The 16,200-nt window shown below is 42.6% G+C and overlaps 1 protein-coding gene across 6 annotated transcripts in view; it reads left to right on the forward strand.

Moving 5' to 3' along the window:
* Nucleotides 1-9,988: 9,988 nt before the first annotated feature.
* MAP3K4 (mitogen-activated protein kinase kinase kinase 4) overlaps nt 9,989-16,200 on the forward strand; it is a 144,195-nt gene continuing 137,983 nt past the window's right edge. For 2 of the 6 annotated variants that reach the window (XM_077813299.1, XM_077813300.1), the window contains exon 1: nt 9,997-10,121. In XM_077813299.1, coding sequence (XP_077669425.1) covers nt 10,045-10,121 — 77 coding nt within the window. In that variant the 5' untranslated portion in view covers nt 9,997-10,044. Of the gene's footprint in view, nt 10,122-16,200 lie in introns of all 6 variants that reach the window. The other 4 variants (XM_077813301.1, XM_077813302.1, XR_013345670.1 and 1 more) reach the window with 3 other exon arrangements.

The raw sequence follows: 16,200 nt of genomic DNA on the forward strand, positions 1-16,200 counted from the left end.
GGATAGTTTCAGATTAGTCTGGCTAGAGTTTATATGCCTAACTAATGAGGTAGAGCTTGAAGATAAATAACTTTATGACCTCACCCAGGCAAGTTACTGTTATCTAACTAGTGTGATAAAATTTTGTAACTGATGATACCAAATGCCTTTGACAAATCAGCCAGCTAGCTCCAGTCAGCAATCCCTCCCCTGCTGCTACTGAGAGAATAGCATGAACTCCTTACATTAAAAAGTGGGTGGTGAAATCAGTGCATTAACATTTTTCTTTTAGCCCTCTGTAATATATATTATCACCTATTCATTAATGACCAATCCAGGGACAGCCTAAGTAATAGGGCTGGATGCTGAATATCTCCACTAGGGATTAAGGAGAAAAAAATTCTTCTTCCAAGCCATGGAATATCTGTGCATGCCTTGTAGATAGGGTTGACAACATTTCCTTATTACCCATCATTCCCTTATTTTTTCATCTCTGTACAACAAGATCGGGAGTTGCTGAGTGCTGCAAAAAGCAACAATAAATACCCCAGCGAATGAAGGTGTGTACCACTTGTTAATTATTATTAAATAATAATTAATAATATCAGGAAGAAGGGTGGCCCCGGGTGCTCAGAAAACAGTCCCTTATTTTTGAAATACAATGTTGGCAACCCTAATTGTAGAGATGCTATTCAAAGGCCCTACTGCATCTACAAGGGATGAAAGAAGGATCTGCATTGTGTCAGCGCCTTGAGCCCCATTCACTAACCAGCCTACATGATGCTACGGATTGATTGGCAAACCAGTACCTTTCACACATACTAAATTAACTTTCAGAACTTCCATCTGTAGCCTGTATATTTGAATCTGTGATTACCAATCATAGCAGTGTAACATTATGACACAAATTCACAGAGTAACAAAGTTAAAAGTAGCCACTTGCTTTTTAGTTTAAAAAACTGTTTACCATCAGAGACATAACTTAGTAAAATCTTCCCAGACGTGTTTGTGTTATCCACCATTTTGGAACATCATCAAAAGTATTTCACTTTCTAGCAATAACTGTAGAATATAGCTATGAAAGCTAGGCTCAGGCTATATAGTACTTTAATATAAAAAATTAACAATGCTCATTAATATCAGCTTTAAAAAACTCTTTGTTTTTTTGTGTCAAAGAAAACATTGTCAAACAGTAACACAAACGTTACATATAGCAGAGCTACAGTAGTCAAGGCTAATTGTAGAACCATAAAGATGAACCGTAAAGTTGGGGGCCTTATTCTGGTTATTTTCACTCGCTTCTACATATTGTGCAATTAGCTCTTAAGTGTGACGGACTTTTAGGTATCTGCATTGCAACCTCTGCCAAATACTTATCAAAGCACCTGTGTAATTTTCTCCTGTAAACCTCAGCATAAGAATTCAACACCCTTTAGCTGGCAGTGCTGTGTCCCAAATTATGCTTAGTATCTCTTTCACAGCTGGAGGAATGAAGTTCATTCTTGGCCTGCTGTTCTTCTCTTTCCATGTTTAAGAGTGACTACAGAAGACCAAATAAAACAACCTTAGACTGAGATGAACTTTCATATGGATTTCATATACATGGACATGATAGCAGATGTCTGCTGCATGTGTTCCAATGTGATATTTTTCAGCCATTTATAGCTTATTCACTCAATTCTTTTCAAATTGATCATAGATTTACCCCTCAGCTAGAACTATTTCCATGTCCATTTTTTATTTTTGTTTGTAGATTAATATCTATTTAAAGCCATTATATTTGAACAACTGTAGTGAAGGTATCTTGTTTAGCAAAACTTGAACACATTTTCCATTTTTAAAAATGATTTATGGCGGAATACAAGCCATATATGGCATTCATTGTTGTGTCCTCATACTTCTTACACCTGCCCACTTTTTGTTTGCCATCCCTGGATGCACTCTTTATGATTTAGGTTCCATTTCTTAAATTATGTCCACATTTTCACAAATAGGTGCAGGTCAAATGGATTGATGGAGGAAAAGTAGTGATACTTTCCCAAGGTTTGTGCAAAAAAATAAAGTTGCACACGCAAACCAAGGTCCACTCTCTAATCACATGAGATGTAAAAACCAAGATGTCACACAAAACAGAGTCTGATGATCTTCACAATATGACCCTCCCTCTCCTTTCTGGCTTGCTCTGATCATCTGTGAAACAGTTAACAAGGTTTCAGAGTAGCATCCCTGTTAGTCTGTATCCGCAAAAAGAAAAGGAGTACTTGTGGCACCTTAGAGACTCACAAATTTATCTGAGCATAAGCTTTCATGAGCTACAGCTCACTTCATCGGATGCATTCAGTGGAAAATACAGTGGGGAGATTTTATATACACAGAGAACATGAAACAATGGGTGTTACCATACAGACTGTAACAAGAGTGATCAGGTAAGGTGAGCTAATACCAGCAGGAGAGTGTGTGTTTGGGGAGGACATTTTGCAGTGATAATCAAGGTGGGCCATTTCCAGCAGTTGACAAGAACGTGTGAGGAACAGTTGTGGAAGGGGGAAATAAACATGGGGAAATAGTTTTACTTTGTGTAATGACACATCCACTCCTAGTCTTTATTCAAGCCTAAATTAATTGTATCCAGTTTGCAAATTAATTCCAATTCAGCAGTCTCTCATTGGAGTCTGTTTTTGAAGTTTTTTTGTTGAAGAATTGCCACTTTTAGATCTGTAATCGAGTGACCAAAGAGATTGAAATGTTCTCTGACTGGTTTTTGAATGTTATTATTCTTGACGTCTGATTTGTGTCCATTTATTCTTTTACATAGAGACTGTCCAGTTTGGCCAATGTACTGGCAGAGGGGCATTGCTGGCACATGATGGCATATATCACATTGGTAGATGCGCAGGTGAACAAGCCTCTGATAGTGTGGCTGATGTGATTAGGCCCTATGATGGTGTCCCCTGAATAGATATATGGATACAGTTGGCAATGGGCTTTGTTGCAAGGATAGGTTTCTGGGTTAGTGTTTTTGTTGTGTGGTGTGTGGTTGCTGGTGAGTATTTGCTTCAGGTTGGGGGGCTGTCTGTAAGCAAGGACTGGCCTGTCTCCCAAGATCTGTGAGAGTGATGGGTCATCCTTCAGGATAGGTTGTAGATCATTGATGATGCATTGGAGAGGTTTTAGTTGGGGGCTGAAGGTGATGGCTACTGGCGTTCTGTTATTTTCTTTGTTGGACCTGTCCTGTAATAGGTAACTTCTGGGTACTCTTCTGGCTATTTCAATCTGTTTCTTCACTTCAGCAGGTGGGTATTGTAGTTGTAAGAACACTTGATAGAGATCTTGTAGGTGTTTGTCTCTGTCTGAGGGGTTGGGGCAAATGCGGTTGTATCGTAGAGCTTGGCTGTAGACAATGGATCGTGTGGTGTGGCCTGAATGAAAGCTGGAGGCATGTAGGTAAGTATAGTTGTCAGTAGGTTTCCGGTATAGGGTGGTGTTTATGTGACCATCACTTATTAGCACCGTAGTGTCCAGGAAGTGGATCTCTTGTGTAGACTGGTCCAGGCTGAGGTTGATGGTGGGATGGAAATTGTCGATATCATGGTGGAATTCCTCAAGGGCTTCTTTTCCATGGGTCCAGATGATGAAGATGTCATCAATGTAGCGCAAGTAGAGTAGGGGCATTAGGGGATGAGAGCTGAGGAAGCGTTGTTCTAAGTCAGCCATAAAAATGTTGGCATACTGTGGGGCATTGCGGGTACCCATAGCAATGCCGCTGACTTGAAGGTATACATTGTCCCCAAATGTGAAATAGTTATGGGTGAGGAGAAAGTCACAAAGTTCAGCCACCAGGTTTGCTGTTACATTATCGGGGATACTGTTCCTGACAGCTTGTAGTCCATCTTTGTGTGGAATGTTGGTGTAGAGGGCTTCTACATCCATAGTGGCCAGGATGGTGTTTTCAGGAAGATCACCGATGGATTGTAGTTTCCTCAAGAAGTCAGTGGTATCTCGAAGATAGCTGGGAGTGCTGGTAGTGTAGGGCCTGAGGAGGGAGTCTACGTAGCTAGACAATCCTGCTGTCAGGGTGCCAATGCCTGTGATGATGGGGCATCCAGAATTTCCAGGTTTATGGATCTTGGGTAGCAGATAGAATACCCCTGGTCGGGGTTCTAGGGGTGTGTCTGTGCAGATTTGTTCTTGTGCTTTTTCAGGGAGTTTCTTGAGCAGATGGTATAGTTTCTTTTGGTAACCCTCAGTGGGATCAGAGGGTAATGGCTTGTAGAAAGTGGTGTTAGAGAGCTGCTTAGCAGCCTCTTGTTCATATTCTGACCTATTCATGATGACGACAGCACCTCCTTTGACAAGGTTGTATCTAAATCACAGCTGTTATGCTTCATAATCAGCACTCCATTGAGATGAATAGGGGCTGTTCACAACTCTTTTGGCGCTTGCTCATATAGATAGCACTGCACTGGTTACACATGGTTCATATTTTGAAGGTTATCTTTGTAACCATCTGGAGACCTGGAAAAAGGGAGGGTTCAGATAACCCCGGGTGTTCAGGCTGCAGGAGACCATGTAGCATGTCAGAGAGAATTCTGCAATTGCGTTCACAGAACTGTGTAATCAGGTAGACACACTCAACACAACTGGACATAGGCCATACCTACGAAAGATATGGTTTCAGTCAGATAAAGGGGCAGGGTAGGCCAAAATTCAATATGCTCTAATGCTGAGATCCAGAGGATGTGTAAACAGGCAATTACTGCAGCGAATACATTGCTGCCACAAAATGGAGCAAAAAACAGTGCAATGAACTTGATCCTATGTGTGAAATCCTATCCTGCCATGGCAGGATGATGATACCCAAAGCAGAATAGCTAGCAATGTTTTACTGTACAGGCAATGGGCCCAGGGCCAGGGTTTTGCCCATTAAGATCATGCCATTTCATCCACCACCAAAATTCATATGCCTCCTACATGGGTAATTCAGTCATATTAATGGCATCAGCAACCCTGCACAATCACTATTTAGTACAGGAAGTAGAGAAGAATACCTTATCCAGTTGAAGTGGCAGGCCAATAATCCTAAGAATGTTTCTGACCTCATGTTACTATTACTAACAAACGCTCCTATAATAGAGATGACTTAATGGTACCAAAGACCAGCATGATCTGACATGCAGAATGTGGGCTGACAGTGTTTAGACAGAAATGTCAAGTTGACTGGCTCCTATTATAGCACAGCTGTTGAACGCTGCAGCTGAGCAAGGTCTAGCAGCTATTAGACAGGCTGCTGCAGTGAATGAATCACAGGGCTAACAGCTGATTGAGCAGACGTGTATACGAGATGATACCTTAATTTGCCACAGAGAGTCATATATTAAATGAATTGTAGATAGGCTCAAATTATTCCATGCTGCAGATTGAGGTTTATTTCTTAAAAAGAGATCCTTTGTCATGCTATTATTGAACTATAACTATTATGAAAAAAACATAACTGTAGATGGGAGAATTCCCAAGTTTTCACATGGAAATTTGTCTTGGTACCCTGTTTGGACTCTGGAACAAGACAAAGATCTGTATAACGAATAAATACTGTCAGATGAGGTTTACTAGTTCTCAGACACAGGTATCATATATCCTGTACTACTCCACTGGATCACAGAAGAGCTGTTTTAATCTCTGACCAAGGAAATATGCAAATCCATTCTTCAGCATTCTTAACTAGATTTTGCACTTCAGTGCTTTCTAGTGCCTAATGAAGGTAGGATTTTGTTTACTTTACTTTGTTTCCAGTTTTTAAAACTTATTTATTGTGACTCTCTAATAGTTATGAGATGAGGATAACTAAACTCACAGTCACTCTTATTTTCCTGAAAAAATGTTTTTCAATGCATACATGAAATGTTCATGAGATGAAAAAAGCCTGACATTAGTCTGTGTAAGTGCATTTGGTTGAGATATAAGTCTTACCTTCCTGTGACTAACTGACACAGAAAATGAAATAAATGTTTGAATCTATGACCATGTTCAACTGAAGAAGTCTAATAAAGTTATTCTCTGACTTTACTTATAGCCATCTAGTTGCTGGACATATATTTTTTCTTTTTTTAACTGTTTCTTTGTTAGTATTTGTTGTGGATAGAGCAAACATATCTAATCCAGAAGTAACAAAACCAGACATGTAGGCCTATCTGATGTTTGTGATGGCATGGGGAGAACTGACCCTATATGCCCTTAATACAAAGGATTTAAAAGAGCACTCAAGGTAGAAATTCAAATAGCTATTCTACAACTATGTCCCTATTTTTGTTACTAAGACAGCGTTGCCATCTGAGTCCCACAATTTCAGTGTATTTCTTAAAGTCCCAATTCCTGGAATGAAGAGATTGCATGAGAATCTCCACATTTGTTAAAGTAAGTTTCTAGCCCCCATGGTTGCAGAGAAAAGTTGAAAACATGAACTGCACCCTAAAAGGTCAAACAAGAAGGCAAATAGAAAGAATCTTAAATTTCGTATTTTTTTAAAATCATGATTTTTAAGCCAGTCATGGTATGGGGGGGGGCAGAGGGGCTAACTCATGATTTTTCTTTGCTTGAGGTTGGCAATACTGCAAAGAATACCTGAGTAAATTGAGAAAGATTAAAAAATCTCATTTACTGTTCCCTAAGCTTTGTTTTCTTTTTGCACTTCCTTCTGCACCAACGGTGAAACCAGACTGGTCAGTTTTACTTGTGGGACCTCATATATTAGTACAGTGTTGTGTCTGGAATCACAAACTAGCAGGGGAACACTTTGAATTAAAAGGAGAGAATACTTGTATTGAAAAAAATCATTAATATAATCTTATTCATATTAGGGTCTGCAGATCCTTGGTTTTTAAAAGCAAGCAAAGAAAAATCAAACGTGAGGCCTAACCTATGTATAGATTTCACTGCTACATAGATCTTTAGGTCACCAACTATGCCACATATCATGGCTGAGTGTAGATATACTTAATGGCCATCCATATGTGAAAAAACTCAGGAACTCCATGCCCTTACTGCTTGAGCTAAAAGAGAATATCCAATAGAAGGTCACACACCTTGTTTCTTGTGGAGGCCACCAGGCACACACCAGGGGCTCCCTGCATTCTCTCCCCTCCCCCCATCCTAAGTTCCCTTTAGGCCACCCTCCTATCCCCCTCTATTTAAGCAACTGTCTGGAATCCCCACCTCCTCCCTCATGCAAGGGACTCTGTGTGCATCCCCATTTCTCCCTTCTCCTCTGTGCCAGGGCCTTCGTGTGCCCTCTATGTCCCTCTCAGACAAATAGAGAAATGTAATCTCTCAAGTTGAGTGTGACATCCCACTTTGCTTGACCACTCAGCTGAGGCAGTAGTATATCCTCTGCAGGCCTCCCACAAGCATAGTCACAACATGACATTATCTCCATGGCAAAAGGTGGCATCAGAAATTTTTACACTAGATAATAAAATCAGTGTGATTCTAGTAGACTATTATGGTGCTATGGAACTCAAAATCTTCCACAGTGACTGCTAAGCATAACCACATCTTTGCCTGACAAAAAATACCCAAGGAGATGGTATCAGACAATGATACCACAATACAATACACAAAAATTCCAACAGTTTATGTATAGCTACAATTTTTGTCACACAACATCTAGTTCTTTCTATCTGCAGCAACCAAATGTACATATTGAAAAATAGTACAGCTTGTGAAGCAAGCAATGTGGGAGAGACCCATACTTCCATTTAGAGTACATGTATTTCTATATACTGGATAAAAATAAGGTACTTATTTATTGGGTAAATAGGGTAAGATTTATAATGTCAATTTCTTTGCTTTTCAGTGCTTTGGGTTTTGTTAATGACATAAATTTTAGTTGTTACATGACAGACTTACAGACTTACCTGGCTTTTGAAACTGTTTTTTGTTTCCAGATTTACATATTTGAGCCAGAGAATCTTTCACACTCATTCACACTCATTCACTTCAGTACTGCTTTTGTTAACTGTATCATTTTACTTTGGAAAGTATACAATGTGCACAGTAATATTCTCTCTTGATGGTGAACTATCATAATGATAAATGCAAGTCTGCATAAATCCATTGATCTGGCTCCAGACATTTGGCATTGGCTATTTAACAAAGCTGATAAATTTATATTAGCAATATCTTCTGGATTATTAATGTTCAAAATTAATTTTAATACAACACAGAAAGATTCTTACTAACATAAATAGTACATACTGCTTAACTGTGATTAACAGGTCAAGTATTTTAAACGTACTGAGATATTTCTCTTTGACTCACAGGAACATGTCAATAATTTTACATCAATTAAGAATCTGTTGTAGAGTCTGGTGCAATATTTGTAGGATCTTAAATAGATTTGCACATCTAGTGTACGGTTAATTTCATGGAGGATCTTGGCATAAAACAGTGGCTCTCATTCTAATCCCTTATTTTTTGTATTTCATCCTACAAAGAAATATAATATATACCATATAGATATTATTCCTGGGTATGGGAAGTGGAGATGGTGATACAATATGTAGCACTCTTTCTAAATCAGCACTAGTGCTAGGGGGCCTGCTCTGCTTTCATGATAATTAAACGTGGAAGGCTTGACCGCCCAAAGTGATGAACCATCTCATGGTTCTCTACATGTTAAGGGTGTTAACCTATGTATGCTAGCCAAGTTCCAATTAAGGAAATTGCATTTTTCCTTCCTATATTCCATCTATAGTTGCAAATGGATAATGCGGTTCTACTTCACTTTTTGTTCGAAATTGGTGGAAAATTCTGCAGTGGGCTTTAAAGTGACCAGATTTCCAAAATGAAAAACCAGAACACCTATTGCAGGGGTTGAGCCTGCAGAGGATAGATTTGTTGACAGACGGTGCACAAGAAACTCTGTCAATTGAGCAGAGAGAATTAGGTGATTGCTTCACCCCTGTCAAACTATGCACCTCCCCCTTCTCCTCTGCCATCCTATCCATTTGACGACACTCTACAGACCAGGGTTTTCTACAGAAGTGGGGAGGGGCTGATAACATCTGCCAAGTCTGGTGAGAAGTGCTCCTTGAGGTGCGTATGTGCCTAGCCAGCCTACTGTAAATTTATCTGACAGCCAAAAGCTGTTTAAAAAAGCAAGCCCCCCGTCTCCTCCAAGGCCACTAGAATAGTCAGTTTTCAGGGTCACTTCATGTGTTTGTTCCTGGACAACTCCTTGAGTGATTCCTATCCCTGCCTCCCAGGGCATGGGGAGAGAGCTTAATTAATGTTCCCAGCATCCATTGTCTTCCTTAGATGAAAGGATGCTGGTACCACGTCCTTGGTATTAATTCAGTATCACCATCCCTAGGTGTTAAAAATCAGTCAGACACCGCCCCCCCCCCATTCTAAAAAAAAAATCATGAGATTTTTACAAAGTAATGAAGGGTGGGTTCGTTTTATTTGACTTCCGGCTTTTCAACCTCAGGGTTGAGGTTTCGGGCTTTTCTCTGTAACGGGGAGAGCTAGAAACGTCCTTTGCCCATAGCAGAGCTGAGCGTGTCCCCCATCTCCTGACCCCAAAAGCTGCAGCCTGCGCGCCTCAACCCCCTTGCGGGAACCGGGGCGGGGGGGGGCGGCGAGGGCGATTAGGAGAAAATGTGGGTCACTAAAACTAACAAACAACGTATTTATCAATGACATCATCATATTAACTCCCCCCCCCCGTTCGGTCCCCCCAGCCTTATTGGGATGCAGGCGGCCCTTTGGGAAAGGCTAGTGACAGCTCTAACACCGCCCCACCCCCTCCCGCGTCTTTCGCTCGGGGAGGCGCGAGCGCCTGTGGTTGCCCTTGTCCCTCGGCGCGCGCCGTAGCGCTGCTCCCGGCTTCTGCCCCCTGGGACTGTTTGCAAGATGGCGGCCGCGCGGGCGGCTCTTCGCGGCCGGATCCCCGCAGCCGGGTAGAGACACCTCCCCTCCTCTCCTCTCCTTCCCCCCCCCCCCAAAACGCCGCTCCGCGCCGGGCTGCAGACAGGGGCCCGCTGCTGCCATGCCGACCTCGGTGCATGCATGAGAGACGTCGCCGAGCTGCTCCCTGCTGCCGCCGCCATGGAGGAGCCGCCGCCGCCGGGGCTGAGCCCGGGGAGGTCAGTGACCGCCGCTGCCAAATAACGAGCGACACACAGACAGGGGCCCGGCCCGCCGGTTGCCACATAGTGAGCCAGCCTTCCCGGCCGCCCCTGATTCCCTCCTCGGGGACCGGAGCAGCTACCTGCCCCCCCGACCCACTGCCCCCTGGTGCTGGCGCCTTCGTGATCAGCACAGGCGGGGCAGCCTCCTCTCCCCTGCGGGAGCTGGGAGCCGCTTGCCGCGCATCGCTGGGGCGTGGATTTGGGGGCTGCCCACCTCCCCCCGCCCGTGGCGGGGCGCTTCCCAGCCCCCCGCGTCCCGCACTCAGCTCGCGCGCGGCTGCACTGGGGATTTTTTCCTCCTTGGGTGGAAAAGCCGCAGCTGCGGCTGCTTCAGCCGTTCTGCAAACGGCCCCGGAGGAGAAACTCGTTAGACAGCAAATCTCTCGCGGCGGCTGTGGGGAAAAGCAGCGCTTTGTGGGTAGATCTGTGATCGTTCAACACGCACCGGAGCAGCAGGAGAGGATGAGGGTTCTGAAGCATTCACAAAAGAAACAGGCGTCCCCGTTCCCATCTCCCCCCGAAAAGCTTTACAAACTGGCAATGTTTTATGGAGGTGGCACATTCCCTGAGATCAAAAAGGAGAAGAAAACCCATTCAAATCACTTATTGTTTTTCAGTGAAGGAGGCACAGGGTGACCTATCCGTGCCGACCGAAATATAGGCATGCAAGAAGGTTTGGGGATTTTGTAGCTGTTCTGGATAAAAATAGATAGTTAGATCTCTGTGGCTCTTAGAGAAAACAGCAGTGTCTCAGAGAAAGCACCTCTTCCTTAAATTATTGCTTTTGGCAATGTTGCAATAGATAACTGATAGAAGAAAACATTTTAAAACATTATCTACAGTCTCAAGCTTCTTATTACTACCTCTGCCTGCTGAACATGCTGAACTCAAACTGGCTTCTTGCAAGTCTCCATCTCAGCCCCTCTGAGAGATGAGTATGCAAATAACGTAATGTTTTAATGATTCCAACTAGCTGCAGAACTGTTGCATAACTTCAAGTTATTAATTCCCTAGCAATTATTTCTCTCTTTAAAATAACATCCTGTTGATACATTACTTCTCACCAGGAGGCATGCAGGAAACATTCTTTTAAAACCCTTCAAGTGTGTACAATTAGTAACATAAGGGGAAGAGTCAGGCACACTCCATCTCAGGTGCACTGTAAAGAAGAACTAAGTGCAGTCACATTAATGAGATCCTTCTTGGATGTTGCTAGTGACTCTTTCATTACTGTAATGTGTTGAGAGGGACATGGTTATTTACCTTTAGATATAGTTTGGACTAAGGCTGTGAAGTTGGATGGCAACTAGTTTGGATTTGCTTTAATATCTTTTAAGTAAAATAATTTTAAAAAATGTTGTCATAAAAGCCTGTGATTGTTAATATGTTAATAATTTTGTCTCATACTAATTCACATTGACATTAACAGGAGTATTATGCTCTGTAAATGCAAATAGGACAAATGAATTCAGAAGTTCCCCAGTTTCTTTTCAGAGGTTCTTCTAATAGTAGCAGTTCAGATTAAGCAGAAAAAGACTTAAAAACAAAACTGGTATAATCAAGACCCCAAACTAAGAGTCAAATTTAATGTCTTCATGTACAGTAGATTACTTTCCCACACGAATAGAGCATGCCCGTGCATTTCCTGCTTAGGGCCACTTCTGACCTCTGGTGGATCCTGCTTATTAAAATCCAGTTTGTGAGCTGGATGTGGGTGTAGATCAGGGGTGGGCAAACTTTTTGGCCTGAGGGCCACATGGCGTTTCTGAAATTGTATGGAGAGCTGATTAGGGGAGGCTATGCCTCCCCAAACAGCCAGGCATGGCCTGGCCCCTGCCCCCTAGCCAACCCCCCCTGCTTCTCGCCCCCTGATGCCCCCCCGGGACTCCTGCCCCATCCAACCCCGCCTGTTCCCTGATGGCCCCCCCAGGACCCCTGCCCCATCCACCCCTCCTTGACTGCCTCCTGCTGCCCCATCCAACCCCCACTCCTTCCTGACTGTCTCCCCCCCCACCGGAATCCCTGCCCCCATTCAACCCTCCTGTTCCCCGCCCTCTGACCGCCCTGACTCCTATCCACACCCCCGTCCCTTGACCATCACCCTGAACTCCACTGCCCTCTATCCAACCCCCCCGCCGTCTTCCTGCGCTGCCTGGAGCACCGGTGGCTGGCGGCACTACAGCTGCAGTGCCCAGAGCACCAGGCTCTGCAGCTTCGCTGCCCAGCAAGAGCTCGCAGCCCTGCCACCCAGAGCATTGCGCCGGCGGCACAGTGAGCTGAGGCTGCAGGGGAGGGGGAACAGCAGGGGAGGGACCGGCCGGGGGCTAGCTTCCCAGACCAGGAGCTCAGGGGCCAGGCAGGAGGGTCCCGCGGGCCAGATCCACCCCTCCCCGTAGTTTGCCCACCTCTGGTGTAGATAGTGTGGTGGCAATTCTTTCCAACAAATGAAAATTAAATACTTACATTAATTTTTTCAGAGTGGGTAGGAGGTGTCTCAAAACAATTGGGTATTCTTAGTTTGTATAGTGAAATTGCCTGTTCTCCACTGTAATTCACCTCCATACGAACTGTAGATACTGACTTACCTTTAGAGTAAAATGATTTCCATAGTTCTATAGGAAACTTATGCTTATTTTTTTAAAAAATGAACAGAGTACGCTAAAGTTTTTGTAGCAGAATTACAGTGGATTTAAACATTGCTGGTACATTTAGACCTCAATCTCACAATCAGATTTACATGGGGAGAGGTTGAAGTTGAAGAACCCTGTTGAAGTTGGTTAGACTCTGCACAGACTCCAGAGTCTGCCCATATGGATCTGATTGGAGCCTTTGGTTTTGAAAACAAGATATTTTAAATCAGTGCTCCCTTCACTTAATTGTCAAATTTTGTGTTTAAAATGTAGGGTTTTCGCTAGAATATTTGAAGGCCACTTGATGACATATGACACAAACTGAGAACTTCCAGTCGAGTTATAAGAGCACAAAGATGCTCTCTTACCGTTATTACCGGTCCTTCAGGTTTGTGTTGAGGCACATTTCACTGTTGTGCTTATACTGTACTCTCTTTTGGAATAAACAATGACGTGAGGCTCTGTGCATTTTGCATAAACAATACACTTGCATTTATAAAATATAAGTTGACCCGTTTTGTCATTTCTGAAACATTGTCTTGGTCTAGCAAACTACTGAAATAAATCAAGGATTCCATAGCTTGTCAGAGCATAATTGTAGCAATATATTTATTGGATCAAGATAAGTACACAGTGCAAAGTCACATTTTGTTTGAATTACATAAAATCAGTATTTACTACAAGATACTCCAAAATATTTGATTGAGAATCCTTCTCCAAAAACAATATTTTCTCCCAACCCTTCTCCTTCTTCCTAAAAAATACCACTCCCTCCCCTCCTCCCCCTCAGAATAAAGAGTTTTTGAGCAAGAGAAAAAGTGAATGCTGGGCAGACTGGAGCACTTAAGAGCATCAAGTGAAATCATGCTGCTAGTGGGGTTTGGGCAGGAGTTCATATGTGGTGGCTTGTTTGATTTTTTTTTTTAAAGACAAATGAAATATGGTTGTATTAAACTTTTAAAGGTAAAAGATGTGCATACTTATATGAATGAGAATACTTGTTCAAAGTGTTCAATTGCTTAGCACTTTTTGAGAGTTTAGAAGCTTTGGCTGCAGATGTTAAACTGGTAGGCCCCAATTACCAGGTGTGTCCAAAAACTGCCTGGCACAAAATCCAAGATAGAGGAAAAGGTGTCCTTAGTTCACCTGTACTTTGTTGATTTGCATGCCAATTTGGTCCTTGGCAAAGGGGAGAACAGCCTTAGAGATTCCCTAACTTTCACTTTGTTTCTGTAGCCCTTTTTTCTCCTGTCACAGCTCTGGTGCCAGGACTTGGGATTGGGTGGGGAAGCAAGGAATAGGGCTGCCAATGAGGCATCTGAAGCTGTTGTGCCAGCTATGTACCATGTGGAGGCTGGGAAACTTCCCAGCGATTGAGCTGCCAAATTTATTGGCCATAGGGCAATGATGAATTGAGTGCTTAATCTATTGGGGAATCTAGTGTTTTGGGAAGTCCAGTGTTGTTTCATTAATTGAATTCAGTATGTTTCTCACGCTGATAAATTACATTTGTAGGACTAACCAAGTTAGTCTCTAAGGTGCCACAAGTACTCCTTTTCTTTTTGCGAATACAGACTAACACGGCTGTTACTCTGAAACTTGTCATTTGTAGGACTGATAGTGAAAAGAATATAAAACTAATTTTCTATTCCCGATTATATTTTCAAGTGGAAAATTAATCTGAAAGAGCTTCATCTATTGTTTTTCATGTATTTAAAGAGACAAAAAATACTCCACTTTTATATACCATAGTCTCTTGTTTACATGTTCGAGACTGGGATCAGTGAGTGACTGTCCTCACCCCCTCCCCCCCCCCCCCCCCCCCGCCCCAAACCACACACATATGGAGTGCTAGGTGAGATGTCTTTGGCATTCATAGCAACAAGGATTAGTTTGCAGAGTGTGGCTGCTTCAGTTGTTTTCATGGTTGTTAATTAGTGCTTTCTGTGTCAGGGTTGGTTTTATTGTTATGTAAGCTGGTGATGTTGGCCCTTGTGGAATGCAAGCCATGTTGTTGTGAAAAACAGATCCACTGACTATAGAAGGAAAAGATTAGGGGTATACTGGTAATTTTTAATCTAATGAGTAATATTAATTAGTCTTCACACTTTGCTCCCTTGAAACCTGAAAATTTAAAAAAGTTCCATCCAGACATATCCTGTGAAATATTTTTATACTAACTTTAAAAATTCATAACTTTCTTCTTTTTAAAAGTGCATTTTTATTTTTAAAAACCCTCTTACTTGAATATTTAATATATTGGCTTCTAGAAGATATTAGAAGATACAGCTAGCTCAGCTTCTTTCTCCATCTCTGTGACTTAGCTTGTTTTACACACACAAAACACTTTCATTGCTACATAGATCTGCAGAGCAACAGGTTTTCAGCATTTGTCCATAAAACATGTTAATTGCTTTAAAATTATTTGTTGCTTGCCTGGCTTGATACATAAGTTCTGAATTAAAATACTTTTCAGGAAAGGATTGAGGAAACCCATCATGTAGTTTAGAATAAAGAAAAACTAGCATCTGTATTATATTCTCTACATGGGGATTGAAAGCTTTACCTGGCATCTTTTATCCAGAGGCCAATGTGGAAGATATGGGTGACTGGCTCAGTGAAGTGTCAGGGCGATGCCCTGATGAGAAGCCCAGACTCTCTCCAGTTCCAGCTGCTGGGAAAGGCAAGAGTACTGGGATTCTTACCAGGGTGCTGCCCATACTCCTTACTTGGGGCCTGACATTTCAATCTTATTAGTAGGGATTAATGTGAATCTACTTTTACACTACCTACACTCTTACTGGCTGCTGGAAGAGAGAAGCTTTGTGTCTTTTTAATAGTGATAGTAGATTCTTCTGACTTGTGCAGGAGTAGGTGGATCTCCCATTACCTTAGCCTTCTGACTGTTCCAGGGGAATTAGACAGTTTCTGCTACTTTACCCCTTTCCTAGCTGCCTCTTTTTTTGAAGGGTGTGGGGTGGGGACTCTTCTCTGGAGAATTACTTCAGCGCTTGACTTCTCTGTTTCTCATAGCTTTCCCAGGCAACAACAAAATGAAAGTGACTTAATCTGTGTCTGTTTTACTGTACCTACTGGGTTCTTAGTAGCAGCTGTGAAACTGACCCGTGTTTTGTCAATTTTATTTTTTCTGCTCTTTGGGTTGAACTTTTACATTCTTCCTCTAAAGGTACATCTACACTTATGGTGGCATATAGTGTACGGACACTGCATGCCCAGCTAGCATGAGTATTAACAGCAGTGTAGACAATGGGGCACTGCTTAGGCGTGTAGAGTGTCTTAGGTGCCTGAACCTTAGACCATGCACCCTACATGGCTCTCTGTAAGCTTAAGCAGGGTCTCCCATGTCTACAGTGCTAAAAACAGCACTGTAGTGTCCCACTCCC

Source organism: Eretmochelys imbricata, chromosome 3 (genome assembly GCF_965152235.1).
Source record: "Eretmochelys imbricata isolate rEreImb1 chromosome 3, rEreImb1.hap1, whole genome shotgun sequence".
NCBI classification, from domain to species: domain Eukaryota; kingdom Metazoa; phylum Chordata; order Testudines; family Cheloniidae; genus Eretmochelys; species Eretmochelys imbricata.